This window comes from Sinocyclocheilus grahami, unplaced genomic scaffold (genome assembly GCF_001515645.1).
Source record: "Sinocyclocheilus grahami isolate Dianchi unplaced genomic scaffold, SAMN03320097.WGS_v1.1 scaffold93.1, whole genome shotgun sequence".
Taxonomy (NCBI): domain Eukaryota; kingdom Metazoa; phylum Chordata; class Actinopteri; order Cypriniformes; family Cyprinidae; genus Sinocyclocheilus; species Sinocyclocheilus grahami.
This window is the reverse complement of record NW_015505272.1, coordinates 1,565,345-1,579,986: the sequence shown is the minus strand read 5'-3', so window position 1 is coordinate 1,579,986 and position 14,642 is coordinate 1,565,345. Positions and strand designations below refer to the sequence as shown.

Here is a 14,642-nt window from a genome sequence, read left to right as displayed (position 1 = left end):
TATTGGAAAAAAAATTCAAAAACAAAAAAAATGTAATTGACCCAATAATTGATTATATCATGTTTCCAGTTACTTTATATATATTTTTCTCCCTCAACGGAGACAATTCAAGTTTGGTAACATTGTTTAAGTTTGTAATTTTTGTCTAGCCACTAAAAAGGTGATTTAGATAAGAAATAATTCACAAGTGTTTTAATAAAAAGAACTTCTCATTCTGCTTTCCTTGCTCCATGTGCATCGATTTGTATTTAAATTGGCACTTTAAATGCTGTTGACAGTCTCTAAATAATCCTTTAACCACAAGGCCATGTCACCAAGATCTTTGAAGCATTGTTCTTGATTTTAAAGTGTCATTCTTAATGTGAAATCTGTTCACCTGATTAATCAAATAACACTTTGATTACACTAAAAGTTAAATAAGCTTTGTGAAATCAACGGCTGGCAAGTAAATGAACAGAATCTTCCATCTTGATCAGTGTTATCATTAAACAGTGTATAGGACTGACTGCAGCTGTGCGGGACCCCCTGGCGCATCCCCATTATCAAACTCCTTAGGGCTGCAAGTGCTACAGGCAAGCAGAGGCAAGTCCGTTCCAGCCAGTTTCCAACATCAGGCTATTCACACCTCACCGTCCCATCAGAAGGCCGCAATGGGCACCCAACATAGCGGGAGACTGATGAGGTTGGCACAGACCGGGACAGACACTTCGTAGAGGGCATATCTTGTTTGTTAACGACAGCAGGAGGGGGAACGATATCCCAGGGGCACCAAACTTCATTTACACCAAAGCTAGAGCCCCAATGCAAGAGGACGGACCCCCAGCCGGGCCTAATCCACACCCACGCCCTTCTCTCGGCATGTTCGGAGGGAGAGAAAACAAGATTCTTTGATCTACGCAGCACTGAAGGTGAGAGGAACAAAGAAGGTAGATAAGATAGAGATCAAGATGAAAATGAAATCATTTCACCCGGGCCAGGCTGCTCCCTGGATACACATATTATTTGTTTGTCTTCTCTCATTTCGAGCCAAAGGCGCACTGACCCAGACAGGCACAAGTAGAGAGTGATATCACCAAGGAAAAGAGTTCCACACCTCTGATGGCAAATAAAGCCAAGACAAGTCCCCTCAGACAGACGTGAGCCCACCTCTTATCAGTGAACACATGAAACGAAAAACAACTTCTTTAAATAGACGAGTGCATTAATTTTCCAAAAGTAGTTCATTAGCACTTTATTCATAATGGATGGGACAGGGGAAGAGACGTACAGGGAAAGGCTTGTCAATGAAATTGTTCCTCGTCTTCGTGTCTGAGCACTTTGGGAGGTTAATTAAAATTGCAGTTTAATTAGATTTGAGGTGTGTGTCAGACTAAACGGAAACTCCCCTGACTGCCTGCTTGATCCCAATAACTGCTATCCCAAATACTAGAAGCCAAAAAATATTTCACATCAAAAGGAAAACCATTCGCATTACTCTTTTTAAGGAGTAAATATAAACAAAAATCTTTTGACGCAACCTCAAATACAACATCAAGAAAATTAGTAATTACCTCGTTAAGTAGTATTCTGAGAGTTTGCATATATGCTGTTTGGGACCTTTCTCTTTGATTCTCCTATAAAGTAATCTAGTTTACTTCAACACTTGCAGGATTTTTATTTTTAATTTATATATAGGTCTTTGTCGTATTTATAGGAGAGAAAAGGGAGGAATGGAACAGGAACAGGGAAATGGTCCAGACCAGATTCGAACCTTTGTCCCCATCAGAGACTCAACATGTCACAAGCATGTGTTTTTAGCACTGCATTACAGCTTAGGCAACCTGCGGGATAATTTAACAAAACAACTGTAATATAAAATCACAACAAGACAAGAATTTTAAACACATACACACACAAAGTATGTTCAAACATCTGGAAGCGTGACAGAAGTTCAGAGGCACTATCCCCACCTCTCAAATCCCTAGGTTCTACCACCCCTCAAACCTCTAGTGACGCTCCAAAAATAGGTGTGATGCTGAATGCCACGCAACAGTATGTGACCACAGAGGCGGCAAAAAAGCTATTGAGCTATTCCCAGGAGATCCATACGCCCTCACTATGGCATTCACTCTGGAGACAGTATTCTGGGCCAAGGTCTAACAACAGTCATTGTGACTCTTCAGCAGGTACAAAACCGCATTCTGTTCAGAATGGAACATTTTGAGTGTTTGGTGCTAATAAGACAATCATTTTATAAATGAAATCAAATAGAAATTGTTAGTGTTTACAGCAGGGCCATCCAATCCTCCTACGTCCCTGCAGAGTTCAGGTCCAACCCAAATTAACACACCTGAATCAGCTAATCAAGGTCTTCAGGATTTGTAGAACCTTCCAAGCAGGTGCATTGCCCATGGGGCAGGTTGGAGCTGAACTCTGCAGGACACTGGACCTCCAGGAACAGGATTGACATTGATTGAGTCTACATCTTCTGAAATGGGTCTTTCCAGGCTAAACTAGCCAGGCTTGATCAACCAGCTTCTAGAAATTCATGCAATCAAAGCTGTTTTTTTCATCAGAGACTACACAATATAAAGGTGCGAGTTTACTGTAAATTGTAGCTAACCAATTCATGTGGAGATTAAGCAAAACATTGTCTTTCATAGTAGCAATTAAAGAGATATGCTGCACTATTCCCTCAGGTTAACGATATATATTCAACCTCTACTTCGACCCTTCCAACATTAGCTCTCTATAATCAGACACAAAAGAAAGGTTCTAGTTATGGTAAGCACACTCAGTTTTAAGGACCAAAAAAAAAAACACTGTACTATAACTGCTTCCACACCAGTGCCCCATTGCCCTGCGCTCCCGGTATGTCCCTGTGCCATGACGTGCAGATGAATAACACCGTAAACAGGGAGAATAAGCTTTATTTTACGTCCGACCTCTGCTTCCCACCGCTCCCTGCTAAAAACAACAGCATTAGGCTCTAATGGATCCGCTGGAGAGCCGGGTTCACCTTCGCCATTACTTCCCAGGCCTCCGCACCCAGCAGGCAAGGCACTTCATCAGCCCCAAGGTCAACCTGATAGTTGCCCCTGTTCTCCAGCCTCTCTGATGATGCCCCTCACCCCTGGAGCGACCCCCCCCCTCCTCACCTCAGATCGCTTGTGTTACCCCTGCTCTCCTTGCCCTGTCCTCTCTGGGTCCCTGGATACCACCTGATGATGAATGGAGCACAATTAGCTCCACCCGCCACTGCACTGGATTCGCCCCTGCCCTCTCCATCTCTATCGCAAAAATGAGGCCGTCAAACTGGGGAACATCATCAAGCTGGGCACCAACAGGCAAACCAATATAGCCACTATGGATGTGCACAACCACACATTTCCAAAGTGGACTAGACAGGAGATGGTCAGCAACAAACATGCTGTATAATTAGGCTTGTCCTGAGTTCACATTCAAACATGTTTCTTAGGGGCAAAAGATATACAAAACAACATTCAAAATTCTATAAAATATCATCTGTGTCAGAGACTATTGCCTTGTGGGCAGTGCACCGACATGCAGCACACATGCGTTTTTGGCAACTCAAGTTCAAGTCCCAGCTTGTGATCCTTTCCCAGTCTCACCCCCCATTCTCCTACTTTGCTTCCTGTAATTTTATTAAATTACAATAAATAGAAAAAAACATAAAAATAAATTAACTTATAAAATATTTATTAAATATTCATTCAAATTAGTGCTGTCAAATGATTAATCGCGATTAATCGCATCCAAAATAAAAGTTTGTTTATATAATATGTGTGTGTACTCAGTATATTTATTATGCATATATAAATACACACACATACAGTATATATTTTGAAAATATTTACATGTATATGCATTTATATATTTATATTCTTATATTTTATATTATATATAAATATATTTAATATATAAACATATTTTTCTTAAATATATGCATGCATGTGTTTGTATTTAATAAATATGCACAGTATACACACCTGTATTATGTAAACAAAACCTTTATTTTGGATGCGATTAATCGCAATTAATCGTTTGACAGCACTAATTAAAATAAAATAAAATAGGTTAGGAACAAGATGTGGCAAGTAAATGATGAGAGAATTTATTTATTTATTTAACACAACTATCTCTTTAAGCTGTCAGCTTCCTAATTAATCCATTGCTGCTAAAAATAACAAATACATATTGCTTAAAATCCATATAACTTAGAGGTCCTTACAAATCAACTAGTCGGTTGTTGGACTAGGTAACCACTATTACATTATTATATTATTATTATTATATAACCTCTATTACATATGAATGTGCTGAGATGCCATCTATAGTGAGTGCATGTAGACATTCTCAATTTCAAAAGTTTCCTTGAGGGATGCGCTTCTCAAAAGGATATAAATGGCAATGGCATTCCTCCACTTCGGAGACAAACATCAATACACCCTCATAATTCATTCATAAACCCTCTACTTGGAAGCAGCTTTCATTGTCTATACAGCACAGGTTCGGTGTTTCTTTAACGTGAGCTGAGCTGCAAATGAGTTTCTCTGAGTGACGTCATCGAGCAAGCCATGTTGGGCTAACTGGCTGGTTTGAAAAAAGTTAGTGACAGCACAAACATGGATGCCCCAGTGCACCCTGAATGCTTATAGACACATGGTTAGTAAAGCACAGTACTACCTTTAAGCCAAAACAACATGGAGAAAACCCAAACCCAGAACTACTTTCTACTGAGCATGTTGCCGTATTTAGATGACCTAGCATAAACACCCACCGAACAACCCATTTTATGAAGTTTCCAGCTAATCCAACAAATAACAAAGCACTGATCACCAGGATGTTCTTGTAGATAAAGAAGGAAAAGTGACAACTGAGAACAAAGTGAGAGGTGAAAGGGAGCGACACACAACCCTGCTTGGCGTGACAGACGATGAGCCATAGAAGTGAGACACGGGGACATACGGACCACACTTACCACCATCACGCGTATCCACTCAAAGTGCCAGGAAGCCAAAATATCCGCAAGGATATGGCTTTCCGGCAGCCGGCCATCCTGGGAGGGGACTGAGCCCGGCACCTTGTGGACCAGAATAAATTGAGATCTTTTTAAAGCAGGGCTACAAAAGGAAAACAGTTAGACAAAAAAACATTGATGGCTACTAAGATGGCTTAGGACCCTTGAGAGAGAGAGAGAGAGAAAATATCCACCTGATGTAAAGGCAAAAAAGAGAAATCAAACAATGAAGCTATTTTACACAACAAGACAATGCCCTGAGTGTGTGTGAAGGATTTTCTAATCTCTCTTTATTAGCCAAACATGATTAAAATGCAGTTCCTAGGAGCATCTCTCCCCTAAATAAGAAGAAAAAGGAAAAAAGCCAAGTCAAAAGCATCTTTTACAGCATGAAGCTTTTCATCTTTTAGAGGCGCTGAGAAGAAAAGCAGCCAGAGATGCACAAACATTCTCTCTTTCTCTCTGTATTCTCCTTTGCACTGAAGTAAGCCACGTTACCTGAGGATACGCATCATGTATCAAAAGCTCAATAGCCCCAGAACAAGTTTTCAGTCACAGTTTTTCAAAGTAATAAAAATAATCCCTAGCACACTCTTTAGTCCAATTACATACTGCCATGTAGCTATCGCCCAGATCAACCCCCTGTCTCTGCTCGGCTGGGTTTAACCCTCCGCGTGTTATATACAGATAAGACTCACTTGTAATGCTAGATTCTAGCGGACATAAATGTGCATGAATCAGGATCAGATTGTCAGCGTTTCACAGTGCAGAGGTTCGTTTTCCTTTTCTCCCTGCTAAAGTGGCAGCGGTGTGGTGGAGAGAGTAAGTAAGAGTAGGCTAAACTCTTAAAACAAGGTCAAGTCCAAAAAGAGAGCGAAAGAGAGAAACAGAAGATATTTTACTTATTTCATTTGCTCATTTTATTTCTCTTGCTCATTTTTTTCCTTTCCTTTTACAGAAGACTTTTATTTATTTTGCTTACAGGACATTTTATCTTTAACACTGTATGCACTAATACAGTAGATCTGCAATGTTACACTTAAAATACAAAACACAAGTTACTGCATGTACTTGCAGTTAACATTAAATAGTTGGTAATCAGTTTACAGTTACAGTCAAAACTATTTAGATAACTGAAGGAATTCATATGAAATTTATTGTGATTTTTTTCAGTTTAACATTTAGTTTATTCACTATAGTGACGTGAAGTGACATGACATGTGGCCAAGTATGGTGACCCATACTCAGAATTAGTGCTCTGCATTTACCCATCCAAAGTGCACACACACAGCAGTGAACACCATTTTATGCTGCGGCGCCCGGGGAGCAGTTGGGGGTTCGGTGCTTTGCTCAAGGGCACCTCAGTCGTGGTATTGAAGGTGGGAGAGAGCGCTGTACATTCCCCCCCCCCCCCTACAATCCCTGCCGGTACGAGACTCGAACCCACAACCTTTGGGTTATGAGTTCGACTCTCTAACCATTAGGCCATGACTTCCTGATGAGAGAATGTATTTCTTCTATACAGTGATGGCCCCAATTATTAGAACACTTGGCATATTTAAAAGGTTTCAGTTGTTTTTGTTAAATTGGCCAAAAGGTGGACATACCAAATATTAAAGTTAAAAGTGGATAAAAACAGTACGACTCACTTCATCTGATTTTTTTCTGTGCTCAGAGAAACCATCTGCATGTTTCATGAACATTATGAAATGAAATAATTTTTTGAAAACAAAAAAGGTCAATATTTTCAGATCTGTCAGGTGTTCTAATAATTTTGGCCGCCACTGTATCTGGACAATGGACATCACTGTTTGGACAATGACAGCTGAAAAGCGTGATGAAACATGAATCCAGTAAATATCTATAGTACACTATACTGTTTAAAAGTTACGGTTGAGTACTTTTTTTTTTTGGACTAGGAAATGCATATTAGAATGATTTCTGAAGGATCATGTGACACAGAAGACTGGAATAATATCTGATGAAAATTCAGCTTTCTCATCACAGAAATAAATTGCATTTTAAAATAGAAAACAGTTTATTTTATTGTCATTTTTCACAATATTACTGTTTTTACTGTATTTTTGATCAAATAAATGCAGCCTTGGTTAGCTCCAAGAGACATAAAAACCCCATGGTATGAATGGCAATGTACATACGTGTTTATAGTTAGCTACCAGAACTATAATCATTTAACATCCTATAGCACAGATATTTAAAGTTAACTTCACTGCCCCCTTGAGTTCTGACGTTTCTAACCACCACAGTTTGTCTGCTGCACGCTTTACAGTGTCGGACAAGTGTCTGCATTTACATTTTTGCACAGTATATTTCTAGCCTAAAAGCTACACTTACCTTTATTAATTCACAAAACAGAAACCGACAAGCCTTTGACAACACACGATATCCTGTTTTTTCTCTTATTCTCTGTCACTGTTTTGCTTCACATTCATATTGAATGTTTGCTTATTTATAAGAGGTACAGCATACGGTTATTTATATTCTTATATTTTATATTATATATAAATATATTTAATATATAAACATATTTTTCTTAAATATATGCATGCATGTGTTTGTATTTAATAAATATGCACAGTATACACACCTGTATTATGTAAACAAAACCTTTATTTTGGATGCGATTAATCGCAATTAATCGTTTGACAGCACTAATTAAAATAAAATAAAATAGGTTAGGAACAAGATGTGGCAAGTAAATGATGAGAGAATTTATTTATTTATTTAACACAACTATCTCTTTAAGCTGTCAGCTTCCTAATTAATCCATTGCTGCTAAAAATAACAAATACATATTGCTTAAAATCCATATAACTTAGAGGTCCTTACAAATCAACTAGTCGGTTGTTGGACTAGGTAACCACTATTACATTATTATATTATTATTATTATATAACCTCTATTACATATGAATGTGCTGAGATGCCATCTATAGTGAGTGCATGTAGACATTCTCAATTTCAAAAGTTTCCTTGAGGGATGCGCTTCTCAAAAGGATATAAATGGCAATGGCATTCCTCCACTTCGGAGACAAACATCAATACACCCTCATAATTCATTCATAAACCCTCTACTTGGAAGCAGCTTTCATTGTCTATACAGCACAGGTTCGGTGTTTCTTTAACGTGAGCTGAGCTGCAAATGAGTTTCTCTGAGTGACGTCATCGAGCAAGCCATGTTGGGCTAACTGGCTGGTTTGAAAAAAGTTAGTGACAGCACAAACATGGATGCCCCAGTGCACCCTGAATGCTTATAGACACATGGTTAGTAAAGCACAGTACTACCTTTAAGCCAAAACAACATGGAGAAAACCCAAACCCAGAACTACTTTCTACTGAGCATGTTGCCGTATTTAGATGACCTAGCATAAACACCCACCGAACAACCCATTTTATGAAGTGTAGGAAGTTTTCAGCTATTGCAGATTCAAACAAATAACTAAGCACCAGGTGATTTCTTCAAGATAAAGAAGGTAAAGTGATAACTGAGAACAAAGTGAGAAATGAAAGGGAGCGACACACAACCCTGCTTGGCATGACAGACGATGAGCCATAAAAGTGAGACACGGGGGACATACGGACTGCACTTACCACCATCACGCGTATCCACTCAAAGTGCCAGGAAGCCAAAATATCCGCAAGGATATGGCTTTCCGGCAGCCGGCCATCCTGGGAGGGGACTGAGCCCGGCACCTTGTGGACCAGAATAAATTGAGATCTTTTTAAAGCAGGGCTACAAAAGGAAAACAGTTAGACAAAAAAACATTGATGGCTACTAAGATGGCTTAGGACCCTTGAGAGAGAGAGAGAGAGAAAATATCCACCTGATGTAAAGGCAAAAAAGAGAAATCAAACAATGAAGCTATTTTACACAACAAGACAATGCCCTGAGTGTGTGTGAAGGATTTTCTAATCTCTCTTTATTAGCCAAACATGATTAAAATGCAGTTCCTAGGAGCATCTCTCCCCTAAATAAGAAGAAAAAGGAAAAAAGCCAAGTCAAAAGCATCTTTTACAGCATGAAGCTTTTCATCTTTTAGAGGCGCTGAGAAGAAAAGCAGCCAGAGATGCACAAACATTCTCTCTTTCTCTCTGTATTCTCCTTTGCACTGAAGTAAGCCACGTTACCTGAGGATACGCATCATGTATCAAAAGCTCAATAGCCCCAGAACAAGTTTTCAGTCACAGTTTTTCAAAGTAATAAAAATAATCCCTAGCACACTCTTTAGTCCAATTACATACTGCCATGTAGCTATCGCCCAGATCAACCCCCTGTCTCTGCTCGGCTGGGTTTAACCCTCCGCGTGTTATATACAGATAAGACTCACTTGTAATGCTAGATTCTAGCGGACATAAATGTGCATGAATCAGGATCAGATTGTCAGCGTTTCACAGTGCAGAGGTTCGTTTTCCTTTTCTCCCTGCTAAAGTGGCAGCGGTGTGGTGGAGAGAGTAAGTAAGAGTAGGCTAAACTCTTAAAACAAGGTCAAGTCCAAAAAGAGAGCGAAAGAGAGAAACAGAAGATATTTTACTTATTTCATTTGCTCATTTTATTTCTCTTGCTCATTTTTTTCCTTTCCTTTTACAGAAGACTTTTATTTATTTTGCTTACAGGACATTTTATCTTTAACACTGTATGCACTAATACAGTAGATCTGCAATGTTACACTTAAAATACAAAACACAAGTTACTGCATGTACTTGCAGTTAACATTAAATAGTTGGTAATCAGTTTACAGTTACAGTCAAAACTATTTAGATAACTGAAGGAATTCATATGAAATTTATTGTGATTTTTTTCAGTTTAACATTTAGTTTATTCACTATAGTGACGTGAAGTGACATGACATGTGGCCAAGTATGGTGACCCATACTCAGAATTAGTGCTCTGCATTTACCCATCCAAAGTGCACACACACAGCAGTGAACACCATTTTATGCTGCGGCGCCCGGGGAGCAGTTGGGGGTTCGGTGCTTTGCTCAAGGGCACCTCAGTCGTGGTATTGAAGGTGGGAGAGAGCGCTGTACATTCACTCCCCCCACCTACAATCCCTGCCGGTACGAGACTCGAACCCACAACCTTTGGGTTATGAGTTCGACTCTCTAACCATTAGGCCATGACTTCCTGATGAGAGAATGTATTTCTTCTATACAGTGATGGCCCCAATTATTAGAACACTTGGCATATTTAAAAGGTTTCAGTTGTTTTTGTTAAATTGGCCAAAAGGTGGACATACCAAATATTAAAGTTAAAAGTGGATAAAAACAGTACGACTCACTTCATCTGATTTTTTTCTGTGCTCAGAGAAACCATCTGCATGTTTCATGAACATTATGAAATGAAATAATTTTTTGAAAACAAAAAAGGTCAATATTTTCAGATCTGTCAGGTGTTCTAATAATTTTGGCCGCCACTGTATCTGGACAATGGACATCACTGTTTGGACAACGACAGCTGAAAAGCGTGATGAAACATGAATCCAGTAAATATCTATAGTACACTATACTGTTTAAAAGTTACGGTTGAGTACTTTTTTTTTTTGGACTAGGAAATGCATATTAGAATGATTTCTGAAGGATCATGTGACACAGAAGACTGGAATAATATCTGATGAAAATTCAGCTTTCTCATCACAGAAATAAATTGCATTTTAAAATAGAAAACAGTTTATTTTATTGTCATTTTTCACAATATTACTGTTTTTACTGTATTTTTGATCAAATAAATGCAGCCTTGGTTAGCTCCAAGAGACATAAAAACCCCATGGTATGAATGGCAATGTACATACGTGTTTATAGTTAGCTACCAGAACTATAATCATTTAACATCCTATAGCACAGATATTTAAAGTTAACTTCACTGCCCCCTTGAGTTCTGACGTTTCTAACCACCACAGTTTGTCTGCTGCACGCTTTACAGTGTCGGACAAGTGTCTGCATTTACATTTTTGCACAGTATATTTCTAGCCTAAAAGCTACACTTACCTTTATTAATTCACAAAACAGAAACCGACAAGCCTTTGACAACACACGATATCCTGTTTTTTCTCTTATTCTCTGTCACTGTTTTGCTTCACATTCATATTGAATGTTTGCTTATTTATAAGAGGTACAGCATACGGTTACATGCCATCTTTAATATCCAGTCGAGCAGGCAGCACAATCACGCACACTTCCTAACAGCTGTTGGGCATGTAAGGAGGCGTGCGTGAGTTGTGGTAAGCCTGTGAGCATGACATGATTGCAGTGTGTATCTTATCTGGGGCGGCTCCTCCTCGGGCTGTGTGTGTGTATGTGTAGGACCATTACTCCAGTGGCCAGTCATGCGTACACTCCTAATCTCAACACTCTTTCACCCTCTCTCTTTCGCTCCCTGGAGACACTGGCGCTATCATCCTGGCTGCTTCTCAGACAGAGCACTAGCGCTGATTATTCCTCCGTACTGCGCTTCGGACACATGTACGCACAACACCGGTTCTAATGACATCACCGAAACCCAAATACTGTAGCTGTACCATCAATTAGCATGTGCAAAAAAATAAACTTGTTGGAATAACGAAAATAAAAAAACAGACAGTGAATTGGACAATGTAGTGCACGTTATTGAAAATACATAAAAAATACAATACTCACTCTCATGTCTATGGAAGACAAAATGAGATGTTTGGGAAATGTCCAGGCTGCTCTTTTCCACGCCGTTAAAATTAATGCAAACTGGAGATTTTAATCTTCAAAGAGACAAAATAACACCATAAAAGTGGTCCATACAACTTTTGCACTATATTCCAAGTCTTTTGAAGTCATACAATGTGTTTGTGAAAGAAACATATTGAAATGTATGTTATGTCAGATTTGTGGATTAATTGTTCTTTTGAGTCAAATCTTTTCAAATAATTTGTTGATCCAGATAACAAAATCTGTGTAAATGATTCGCTCACAAATCAGACTGATTTGGTATCTTTGTAAATGATTCGCTCACAAATCAGACTGATTTGGTTCTTGAGTTTAACTCACTGACTGGTCACAAAAGTTTATAGGTGAACAATGACTTAATTTTTGGTCTGTTTTTGACACAAACTATTTGTGTATTGCTTTAGAAGACTTGGACTATAGCAAATGAGTCATATGAACCACTTTTATGATACTTGTATGGTGCTTAAAGGGATAGTTCACCCAAAAATGAAAATTCTGTCATTAATTACTCACCCTCATGTCGTTCCAAACCTGTAAGACCTTCGTTCATCGGAACACAAATTAATATATTTGATGAAATCTGAGAGCTTTCTGACCCTGCATAGACAGCAACACCACTACCATGTTCAAGGCCCAGAAAGGTAGTAAGGACATCGTTAAAGTAGTCCTTGTGGCATCTGTGGTTCAACCTTAATTTTATGAAGCTACGAGAATACTTTTTGTGCAAAGAAAACAAAAATAACGTCTTTATTCAACAAATTCTTCTCTTCCATGTCAGTCTTCAACACACGTTCACGACAGTACCACAACACATATTATAACGATGTCCTTACTAGCTTTCTGTGCCTTGAACGTGGTAGTTGTGTTGCTGCCTACGGAGGGTCAGAACGCTCTTGGATTTCATCAAAAATATCTTAATTTGTGTTCAGAAGATGAACAAAGGTTTTATGGGTTTGGAACGACGTGAGGGGAGAAATTAATGACAGAATTTTCATTTTTGGGTGAACTAACCTTTTAAGCATCTTTTTAAAGCTAAAAATCCATCATAAATGCATAGAAAAGAGTGACCGGCGCATTATTTATATTTTCTCCTTTTGTGTTTCACAGAACAAAGCAAGTCCTATAGATTTGTAATGACATGAGGATGAGTAAATGATGACAGAATTATAATTTTAAGTGAACCATTCAATTAAAAACAACACATTGTATATCTCAAAATATTATCAGAGCAAGAAAGACTAGGCCTTCCAGCATCTGCTTTATGACAGGTGAAGTTTAGCTGCATAAAAATAATGAACGGTAATGAAAATACCAATCCTTCGCAAACTTTCTTTGGGAAAGTGGGTGCACACAAGTGCGAGACAGCTGTGGCACAAGCGGAGCGTTAGGCACGTTATCGTAGCGTAGCCAATGCTACTCCTTAATTCCACACTAGCATATCTGAGAGAGGTTTAACAATGTGAGGCGCATTCATTATCACCTGGATAATTACCTGCCATTCTGCCTGTGTGTTTACATGTGTTTGGCGGAGCAGGTGTTAAAATATTTTGGCTGTTATTGCTGGGATTGCTGATGAATTTGGTGGAGTCGGCAAGCTCTCCAGAGAGCTATTCAGCACTGTAAACACACATGGACACATGGACACATTCACATGCACACACACTGGCACTAGCCTGGCAAAGAAAAAAGGAGAAGTGTGAGGCAAGCATATGGCTTACGCAGTTGTTGTACCCAGCATGCTTTTGCATACATGGCCATCCAAATTATGTTTAACCCAAAAATTCATGGTCACAAAAATGTGTTGGAGAAGGTACATTGAAACTGTAGCTTGCTAGGCTAAAGCTAAATCATTTGATCCTATTTACTTTCTCATTGTGGAAATGTATTGGTGTACTTTATAAAAAGAACTTGTCTTCATAATCTATCATCTAAATGTAATAACGTGATGTCAATCTGAAAGTAGCAGCAGGAATTCCATTCCCATACTCATGTTTGTAGACCTGCTAGCTTGAATTTTTGCACTTTGAAGAGGATGGAATATTGAAGAGGTCATGGTTGTGCTTGAGGCATTTCACATCTTAAGCTCTTAACATTTTTTGTTTGTTTTAGTGAACATGTACTCAGGTAATTAATGTTCTTTATTGCTAATGCTGATTTAGTGAAAAAAGTGTTGATTTGTATTTTATTTATAAACAATTTCAATGCAGTAAGCTTTAATTAGTAACTCGCAGAGTAGCAAACTACTATTTTAAAAGGCAAAAGCTCAACTGTAGTCGAACTTCTTTAAATTATGATTTCAAAGCAGCTTCCTCAACACTGACTTGATTTCACATAGCCAGGTGCACTGCAAAAATCCCCTGTTTTAAAACACTTTTACAGTGTCACTTGCACTAACCTTGCTTTCACCTGAGCTCTCCTCTCTTTTTCTCCCTCCCTTTTTCTTGTTTTGGAACCAATTGCCTACTTGGGCAAAACAACTGAGCCGTCTCCATCAATTAGCCTTGACTTTGGATTTTCATTAAGAGTAATTGACTAATATCTGCAGTGAGTCTGAAGAAAGACACTTTTAACTATCACGAAGCAGTTTGTTAAGTAAGAACACATGTCTTGGCTCATACTACGCCAGCAAGAGGTCCCCAGTCCAATGCAAAACAGGTGACTGCTATGTAATACCCCATTTAGCCCCTGGAGCAAAGGTTATCCAGCTAATAGCTTCCTAGTGGAGACTAAAGAAGAGCTGAAGACTAGGCCTGGCCTAAACATCTGGGACATATTGCACATACTTGTAACATATGCTTCAGGTTCAATTAAAATGAGCCCTTGGCACATTTATCCATTTTTTCTTCCTTCATCCAGTATAAGTGGGCCTTCCCTGATGTGATCTCAGTATTTTACTGCTTGAACAAACA

The 14,642-nt window shown here is 38.8% G+C and overlaps 1 protein-coding gene across 1 annotated transcript in view; it reads right to left on the bottom strand.

Moving 5' to 3' along the window:
- Positions 1–14,642, bottom strand: part of LOC107587547 (multiple C2 and transmembrane domain-containing protein 1-like) — a 202,866-nt gene that overhangs the window by 17,046 nt on the left and 171,178 nt on the right. Inside the window, exon 18 of the mRNA XM_016275362.1 lies at positions 8,632–8,733. Coding sequence (XP_016130848.1) covers positions 8,632–8,733 — 102 coding nt within the window. The remainder of the gene's footprint in view (positions 1–8,631; positions 8,734–14,642) is intronic.